The sequence below is a fragment of the Conger conger genome, chromosome 17, assembly GCF_963514075.1.
Source record: "Conger conger chromosome 17, fConCon1.1, whole genome shotgun sequence".
In the NCBI taxonomy this organism is placed as follows: domain Eukaryota; kingdom Metazoa; phylum Chordata; class Actinopteri; order Anguilliformes; family Congridae; genus Conger; species Conger conger.
In genome coordinates, this window is record NC_083776.1 from 18,065,974 (window position 1) to 18,075,611 (window position 9,638).

At 43.9% G+C, this 9,638-nt stretch overlaps 1 protein-coding gene across 1 annotated transcript; it reads right to left on the reverse strand.

Moving 5' to 3' along the window:
* Positions 1-668: 668 nt before the first annotated feature.
* Positions 669-5,382, reverse strand: vgll3 (vestigial-like family member 3). Its single transcript, XM_061227131.1, has 4 exons — positions 4,924-5,382; positions 3,679-3,958; positions 2,094-2,537; positions 669-1,466 (listed from the first exon to the last, which is right to left on the reverse strand). Exons 1-4 carry the CDS (start codon positions 5,047-5,049, stop codon positions 1,426-1,428), a joined length of 891 nt encoding a protein of 296 aa, XP_061083115.1. The 5' UTR covers positions 5,050-5,382; the 3' UTR covers positions 669-1,425.
* Between the last annotated feature and the right edge of the window lie 4,256 nt (positions 5,383-9,638).

Below are 9,638 nucleotides of genomic sequence, written 5' to 3' on the forward strand. Positions count from 1 at the left end.
AATGTTTTAGACCGGGAGGCAGAACCTTCGGTTCAGAAAGCGAGGTCCTGTGTTGGACTCCTTCAGCTCTCCACCTTCATCAGGACGAGGAGGTGATTAATACTGTCCGCAGGCGCTGCTGAGCGTGTTTACTGCCCGTAATTGGTCCACTTCCTGCTTAGTCAGGACACGCATTCCTGCCCTGACTTCTCAGCCCCCCGTTTTCCATTAGTTTGGAAATATTTAAGTGAAAGATATTATATAACGGAAAATATTTCAAGCATCTGCACTCGTTCAACAAATTATTTATCTGTGCCAGACATGGCCGAGGCAGCATTTCCACACGTTTTGTTAAGAGGATATAAAGCAGAAATCTTGTCATAGAAACTTTTTTATTGTTTGGGATGACAAATTCCTGCTGCCTCTTTAAACACTGCATCCTTGGTGTTTATAAGTATTCGTGAGCAGTGAGTGTGATTTATCACACTTTAGTGCATGGAATCTAATGCTTGTGTAATGTTTTATTTTTAATTGGAAGGTGGAAACATAGATTGAACAGACATTTTAGGAACTAATTAATTATTTTAACAGAGATGTATACTAAATGAGAACAACATAACTATAAAAGTAATGGGACAGTTTCAGTTCAAGGGACTCCTGGAGAAATAAAACATATTACACATAACGGATTTGACTAAAGTCAGCATGTTTAATATCCAGATTCCATCAGCTCTAAATGCAATTTACATTATAATACTTGCCAACAGAACTTAGCAATTTAAAGTCGCATTGCTTCCACCCATAAGAGTAAAATGAACATCACATAAACAAAAGCTTTCCCAGTTCACTGAAGCCCAGAAACAAACAGGACAAATTATAATCAGAAAAATATAAACTATTGGTTGAAACCACAGCGTAAGATAAACAACAAAAATCTTTATTTGCATGCAAAATAAAAGCACAGGGACCACACTGTGACATACAGACTTGAACAGTTCTTTAAACAGAACTATTTAAGAACAGAGAACAACAGACTCACATTCAGTCAAGATGGACCTCAAGAACACAAAGGTAAACATTTTAAATATACATAATATATTTACAGTTTAGGCATTCCTCTTGTGAGAGCTTTCTCCTTGGCACAAAATGGCGGTCACTCCCCCCTGATTTCCATTAACTGTGCCGCTCCGGAGGACAGGCTGGGGAACTGAGGCTTAGACAGCCCTGTTTGCTTTAGCGAAACACTGCTGCTGCCCAAAGACATCGCACTGCCAGTGCTCCGAGTTTCCCCCCCTTCCTGAGTGAATTACCAGGAAAGCGGCAGCTTTTTTTCCCGGAGCGAACTCCACACAGTGGATCGTGGGTCTTCTCCACACAAGAACTTGTCCATAACGATGCAGCAAGTCCAGAACCTTCCAGAACCAGACAGGTGCCTTCACTTTCTGCTCAGAACCAGACAGGTGTCTTCCCTTTCTCCTGATCCAGAGCTAGCGGGGAAAGAAAGTATGGCATTTACACGCAGGCAGGATGAAAAGCATACTATACTAACACACTAACATACCAATATGTACCAGGCAGGGTGAATACCATTCCATACTAACATACCAGTTATTGAACCAAAGTTCTTTACTCAGGGGTGCAGCCAGGGATTTTGGGCCCCATAATCCCAGACCATCGCAATTGCATTCTTTTTTGAAAGCCCCTGCCAGTAAGGGCCTTTCAAATCATCCCCCCATACGGCACCCCTGCATTTTGCTCGTGGCTTCATTCATATTTCTTTAAATACACTGAATGAGCCCATTCATACCTATAAGACTAACAACAGCCTAACCTATAAGCTTAACAAGGTTTGAATGTGCTTTTTTTCTCTTCAGTTTGAAGAGTTTAAATCGTGGAATTGTCAGTGTGCATTATGACAACAATATGACACTGGTGTATGATATAGGATTGTTAGTATGACAGTGGTGTATGATATAGCATAGTCCGTATGACACTGGTGTATGATATAGGATTGTTAGTATGACAGTGGTGTATGATATAGCATAGTCCGTATGACACTGGTGTATAATATAGGATAAGGTAGTGCAGCCCCAGGGTTCTGATCCAGCACTCACCCGACTCGTAAACATCCACTGACCCATGAAAGGAGGCGGGCCAGCCGTGCGTGGCGGTATCTGGCTCGCTCCGCCCCCCCTCGCCTTGGGGGGCGGGGCTTCCGGACGGGCGCATGCCGGGCAGGAGCAGCGAGCCAAACCGAGCGTCCAGGGCAGGGCTGTGGGTGTGAGCGTGGTGGAGCATGTGATGGTGGGCGTGGCGGGCGTGCACGTGGGGGTAGAGCTCGTGCACGTGAGCGTAACCCCCGGCGCTCTGAGACCCCAGGGGGTAGGGCCAGGGTTCGGGGGCCCAGGCTGCAGGGTCTGAGGCCTGAAAGGCCGCCGCGCTGGGGGAGAATTCGGGGTGCAGCGAGGAGAGGCGAGGGCTGGCCTGGGAGGGGTATCCGCCACCCCAGAGGGCTGATGGGAAACCGCTGCACTGTCCTGAGGCTAGAGCTCCTCCATCTGAGACACAGAGACAGAGAGTAAGACACTGAGACACGAACCTCCACACAACCCCCGCACAACCTCCAACCTGCATATAACCCCCACACAACCTCCAAACAACCTGCACACAACCTGCATCTGTGATACAACAGCTAACTGAGACTACATTCACTGTGTGATGCTAAGGCTAACTGAAACTACATTCACTGTGTGATGCTAAAGCTAACTGCAACTACATTCACTGTGTGATGCTAAGGCTAACTGCAACTACATTCACTGGCCAATGCTAAGGCTAGCTGCATATCTCACTGCTCTAGAGACTAGCCCTTTAGCTTGATGAGCCACCACTCCATAATCCACTTTGGCGATTGAAAACTATTCCAACACTCAGATAACTGCACCATTCATCATGGCAATCTCCAGACCAGTGAGTTATATGACAGTTAATGTGCATCTGTGGTGATAGGTACCTAGCCTCACTCCCATGCACTCAAAAAATAGGAATCCTGTGATTCTATAGAAGAACCCAATCTAGGTAAAGTGTTCCTTGCTGGGCAAAATGGTTCTTTGTCTGGGAGCTTTCACACTTAACACCTATGGTAGAGGGTTCCATAAAGAACGAAAAAGGGTTCCCCTAAGGAGTCAATGAACCCTTTCAGAACCCTTTTTTCTGAGTGTGTACAAAGACAGAAAAGCACACTGCTAGCAGTCAATACCCACTAAACCCAGTGTCTAATCTAACCCACTAAATCCTGTGTCTAACACACTAAACCCAGTGTCTAATCAAACCCACTAAATCCTGTGTCTAACACATTAAACCCAGTGTCTAATCTAACCCACTAAATCCTGTGTCTAACACACTAAACCCAGTGTCTAATCAAACCCACTAAATCCTGTGTCTAACACATTAAACCCAGTGTCTAATCTAACCCACTAAATCCTGTGTCTAACACACGAAAGCCAGTGTCTAATCTAACCCACTAAATCCTGTGTCTAACACATTAAACCCAGTGTCTAATCTAACCCACTAAATCCTGTGTCTAACACACTAAACCCAGTGTCTAATCTAACCCACTAAACCCAGTGTCTAACCCACTAAACCCTGTGTCTAATCTAACACACTAAACCCCATCTGCGAGTGTAAAATGGCATCTCTCACCTCTCCACAGCCCTCTGGCTGGGCCTCGGGTCGCGCTGGTCTGGCTCAGTGCTCGGGAGAAGTGCTCGTCCACCACATCCCCGATGTCCCCCTGGAAGTAGGTGAAGAGGACACACCTGGAGCTCAGGTACTCCGCCTCGGCAGGGTGCGTCTCCTTGGGCTGGGGGCCCTCCTCCCCGCCCCTCCTCTCCTCCTGCTCCCTAGGCAGGGTCTGCGTCTGCCTGGCCTGCACACCCCCGTCCACAGAGTCCTGCATCCTGCTGTAGGAGCACAGCTTCCTCTGCGCAGACAGAGAGGGAGAGAGAGATTAAAACCACCTTCATTGGGACATTTTCCAGCAACAGAGATTATAGAAAAAAAGGCAAACAATGACAAAAAAGAAACAAACCCAGAAAGAGCTCCAGAGGCACAGAGGGGGGGGGGAGAGAGAGAGAGAGAGAGAGAGAGAGAGAGAGAGAGAGAGAGAGAGAGAGAGAGAATGGGAGAGAGAGAATGGGAGAGATTGAGAGCATGAGAGGCAGAGAGAGGGAGAGAGTGAAGGAGGGAGAGAAGGTCTGAGTGCCACTAAGGGGTACAGAGAGTCACCCGTCTTTCAAAGTTAGGGACTCAGCTCAGAGACCCCCCTCCTGAAAAAACTCACACCTGTTTCCTCCAGGGGGTATAATATCCCAGGCCACCACCATAGCAATCTGTCTGCCTTTTACAGTTGCCATTCGGTGGGGACACCTGTTCCAAAGGGGGTGCACCCCCCCCTTCCCTTTACAAATATGAATAGTTTGGTCCTGGGGGAACATGCCAATTTATCAAAAATAAATCTCCAGAAACGGATCTTTTCATTGACCATGTGTGGTTTTGGAGAGTTACAGTAATACTACAAATAGTTCGCTTAAGATAGATGTTTGTCAAATCCAACTGTCCTCCAGGAAATCGCATCAAAAGTGGTATCGCTTGGCCTAGTGCTTACATGAATACAGAATAAAGTGATTCAAAGACAATAGGCTTTCTCAATCAAACGGATTACTACCGTAATGCCAACATTCTGCCCATGAAGAAACTTGGACAATCTGTTTCAGGGAACAATCGAAACTGCCGAATATAATTCATCACCTGTTGAACTAATCTATACCAGATGCCATAAAGTGGGAGACAAAAACTCCCCAAACGGACTAATGCTTTCAAATTATTTATTATCCTTAAATGTAGTTTATTAATTTAAGAAGAGCGTGAAGAGAGGTAAGTACCCACCTGCTGTTGCTGTTGGCGGTGGAAATACGCGGCTTTGTACGCTACCGCTGCCGCAGCGGCTGATGTCGCCGGTAGATAAGGATGGGCTCCATAACCCTGATGATAAATTACATCCAGACGACTCATTGCACTGCAGTTATATCTCCTCGGGTCTCTGCAAACTGAGATAGCCCCGGGTAAGCAGCATCCTCGCTATATAACCCCGACTATGAACAAAAGCATCGCCGCGTGAAAAAGAAATTATTAGCATACAAACAAAAGCGAGTACATCGGATTTTTCTCAGACCAAGCATCAAAAATAGAAAACGAACGAGGGCGACGACTACCCGAAACCTCAAAGTTTCCGTTGCCCCTCTGATTGGAGGGAAGTTTGCCTTTGCAGTAAATACCAATTGGAGAGCTTACGCGAGCAGCCTTACGCCCACCACCCTCTCTTTCTATACACTTCGAGCGGCGGAGATGTACGCTCTGTCGGATGTTTCAAGCGAAATAACTTGCCAGTATTGTGGGTGGTAAATTGTCATACATGAAATATTTCCGAGACGAAGGAGGGAATGTTAGAAAACGCAAAATGAAGATGTTTTAAGTGCTTTAACTGTAAAATATATTTTGTGACCAAGACACATTTGTGACATTCGTGTTCACACGAGCGCATATGGGAAGGTAGCCTATTTACAGAATTGCCGTTAAAACAATATGACCATATCTCTAGTCTATAGCCCTATTAGCGTAAACAGCTTTTCCCTGCCTCGCAGAATAATTATCATATTGAATGTAAATGTTATTTCCAACCATTCTGGCCAATGTGGACTTTCTCTTTCCTTAAGGCCATATAGCTACTACCTTCTGTTACCAAAAGGCTGAAATAGCAAGAGCTTGGATCTGAAAAAAAGTGGGTTTCATCTTCACACGTCCCCATACTGTTCGTTCGATCCTATTCTTTCTTAAACATGAATATTTGCTCTCTAATGCAGGTCGCCTTCCAAACAGGGACTCGCAGTATTACAAACGGAACACATTCATACGCCTTCAACAAAAAATAAGTGAACTATATTTGTAGTTTCTTTCACTTGCTGTAGAGAAGTTGTATGGTTCTTGGAATACATTGAGTATTTGTATATGTGCAAATAAGTAAGTAAGTAAGTAAGTAAGTAACTAGGTAAGTAAGTAAGTAAATAAATAAATAAATAAATGGGCATTCGCTGATATGAGCTAGACCTAGAAGTTATAGACGGGAAATATTACTCTGATGAGGATGTTAATTCATATGTATTGTTGCTCTCTAGTTTATTTTTTATAAGTCCATGCAACTCCTTTATAAGTCCTTGCAATAACTCATGTAAAAAATGTGTAGGTAAGAAGGATCCTAACCCCTGGCTTTATTGCATTTAATGATGCATATAAAAGAGCTTTCAATATATTTTTGAGTTTCTGAACCTAAACATTGTATTTGCTCTTTGAAAGTTTTTAGACCATCCCTAAAAACGTTCTGACCATGCCTATGAAAACCAAAAATGAACCAACACTGTTCATTTCACAGAGTGTTTATTTATTTATTTATTTATTTATTTATTTATTTATTTTGCTGTCAGATATATTACCAGCACACATCATGTCAACAAACCTTTTAAATTACATTACATGGTTGGCATTTATATCGCGCCTTTATCCAAAGTGTTGTACAATTGATGTTTCTCATTTATCCATTCATACACACACTCACACACCAAGGACGATTGACTGCCATGCAAGGCCCCGACCAGTTTGTCAGGAGCATTTGGGGGTTAGGTGTCTTGCTCAGGGACACCTCAACACACCCAGGGCAGGGATCAAACCGGCAAACATCCGACTGCCAGACAACTGCTCTTACCGCCTGAGCCAATGTCGCCCCAATAATTGAATTATTGAACTGAATGAATAGTTGTGGTTTCATGTTGTATTGTTGTAATTGTAAATGCACAAGTGACTTAGGCCCATCTTTGGCCAAGAGAACAGCTCAGTGAAAACACTAACACAGACACGTATATTTATCTTTATTTTATTATCAGTGAAAGTGGCCCCAGCAACAGCATTAGAAAGTTACTTCTCCCTTCAGCTACACTGGGATCTCTGTAAACTCAATAAGAAAACAAAACCAAGAAAAGTATTTTATCTCAGCCAGCTCATGGCAACAGATCAATACACTGTGAATTTGGGCTATTGATGATGTCAAACAGAACAGACACATTGGCATTTGGTATCAGCTGGTAAGGGATTCTGCTGCCCCCTACTGTTAAAAGGGCAGAGAGTAAAGGTTAGAGGCAAAACTGCTCATTCTTGGCCAATGACTTCATCAGAGGAGAGATTTTATGTTGCGATGGAAATGTTTTGATGTCAGCTCCTCTGCAGTGTCTTCAGGTTTAACTCCAGTGCTGAAGGGCCACAGTGCCTGCAGGTGTAATTCCAGTCCTGGAGGGCTGCAGTGTCTGCTGTTTTAACTCCAGTCCTGGAGGGCCGCAGTGCCTGCAGATTTAAGTCCAGTCTTGGAGGGCCACAGTGTCTGCTGTTTAAACTCCAGTCCAGGAGGGCCGCAGTGCCTGCATGTTTAACTCCAGTCTTGGAGGGCTGCTGTGTTGGCTGGTTTAACTGCAGTCCTGAAGGGTATTATTATTATTATTATTATTATTATTATTATTATTATTATTAAGTAGTAGTAGTAGTTTTTTTATTATCATCTGTGGACATGCTATCTAGGATGCACATAGCCTATATCCCTGTTATTTACATAATAGGTACTGTCAAATGAAGATTAAGTATCTTGTTCAATGTTTTAATCATGTCCAATCTGGTGGTTGAACTTTTCAAGCCTACTTTCATAACCTCTACTCCAGACAAATATAATACTCAATATCCATATAAATGAGAATTCTTCTTATATGGACCTCAGGTGAAGTGTTCTTTGACATATGAAGCACACTACAGGTAAATGGCCCTTTACACGATAGATTGATAAATGCTTGGTTCATCCAAGTGCTTTGCCTTTGTTTGAAAATTTCATAAAACTTCCATATTTGGCTATTTAATGTTGCTGTTATTTCTGGAGCACTCTGAAGCTCAGCTTCATTATTTTCCACCATTAAAATCCGAGCCTCAGTCTAAAAAGGACAGGTCTTCCTAAAGAGGCTCATACAAGTTGTAATGGTGGTACTTACATGACTTTTAAAATGCTTAAGTACAGGCGTAGCGAGCGTGGGCATCTTATTTAAAAACAGCAGTTGCATAATGTGGGATGATGACAACATACTGCAGATGGCTTTGTTTACATATTGTAAGGCCCACGGCTCTTTGAAGCTGTGCTTAAAAGCGGCCCTTCAGCGCCCTCTAAAATATCAGCGCGCTGTGCTGATGGCTGTTACGATGTAGTGTTTAATCCCCGCTGAGCCTACGAGGGCTGGTGAGAAGTATTATTTAGCATCTTATTAATGAGGTTTTTAAGGTGACACCGTGAAAGACCGTGTGCCAGAGTCTCCGCGTTCTGCTCGTATAAACATTGCGGTTTCAGTGCGATCGTTTGTTACGTGCTGTAAGATGTGTTGTATTTCAGGCCTCGATGTTTGCCCTGTTGATGTGAAAAGTAATATTTGAAATGGTGCAGTTGGATGTCTTTGTGCTTACAGAAAGCCCCCGTTTTCACAATCGGTGAAACAGCACAGCTCCCAGTGGTGGGAATCAGGTATGCCTTTTAAATGCCTCACGTCAAAGACCTCAGCATTTTCACTGCAGTTCATACAGGACCTGCCCATTACCGTAAATCCGTGTTTGGATTCGGCTCACTGGTTATGCTAGCAATGTCTGCCAGTGTTTGAATGACTGCTAATGAACCTCATAAATAATTGAATGTAATAATTTGAGAGATTAAGTGATGTGTTGAAAAAAGGCTTAGAATAATTATTCAATTCTGTTCAATTAAATGCAATTTTATTTATATTGGCCTACTGGCCGATTACAGTGGAAATCCTAGAAAATTAGGCAAAACGTTTTTTCCTCCAAAAGCCAGCACTTGAAGTAAAAAAAAACTCCCCAGTGGGAAGAAAAACAAACAACCAGTGGTAAGAAAAAAGGGAATCTCAGGGGGAAAGCTGCTGAGAGGGGGATCCCATCCTCTGCTGGCCGGCCTGGTGTATTTGCTAAGATAAAACAAACGGTAACAGAAATTGTAGTGAGGAATCTAATAGAGCAATGGGATGGGCTAGAAACAGTCCGCTCAGAAAGATGTGCAGTAATACGCTGTGCAGAGGGGTGGGGTGATGCATCTTGGCCTCTGGGTGGCACCGTGCTGGGGGCTTGAACCAGGAGAGAGACAAGGCTGGAGTGGTCTGGAACTGGGTGATATGAAAAGCTCCAGTGTGCTATCTTATGGAAGCATATCTAGAAGAGGTAGAGAAAGGGTGTATACACCGCCGTGAGAGTAATTCTGGACTGACAGCACGGCAAAACGCCACAGACCAACAAACCTGAGGGCTCACATGCAGTGGCACATCTCCGCTGACATCACAGCTCTATGGTCCTGAATGACCTCTCCCAGACACCTTTCCCAAAGGGACTGATTGAAGAGGCACGTTTTGGGCCTACACTTAAAGACAGAACCTGAAGACAGAGTGCGTCTGAAGCCAAAGCCAAGAAATGCACAATCGAATGAAAGTAAGCCTGTGGCAGACCACAACACATATCCCATA

Coding starts and splice junctions, on each gene's coding strand:
- vgll3 (XM_061227131.1), bottom strand. CDS start 5,049: ATGAGTCGTCTGGATGTAATTTATCATCAGGGTTATGGAGCCCATCCT. Junction 3,959..4,923: donor ACCGCCAACAGCAACAGCAG/GTGGGTACTTAC, acceptor CTGTCTGCGCAG/AGGAAGCTGTGCTCCTACAG. Junction 2,538..3,678: donor AGCCAGAGGGCTGTGGAGAG/GTGAGAGATGCC, acceptor TCTGTGTCTCAG/ATGGAGGAGCTCTAGCCTCA.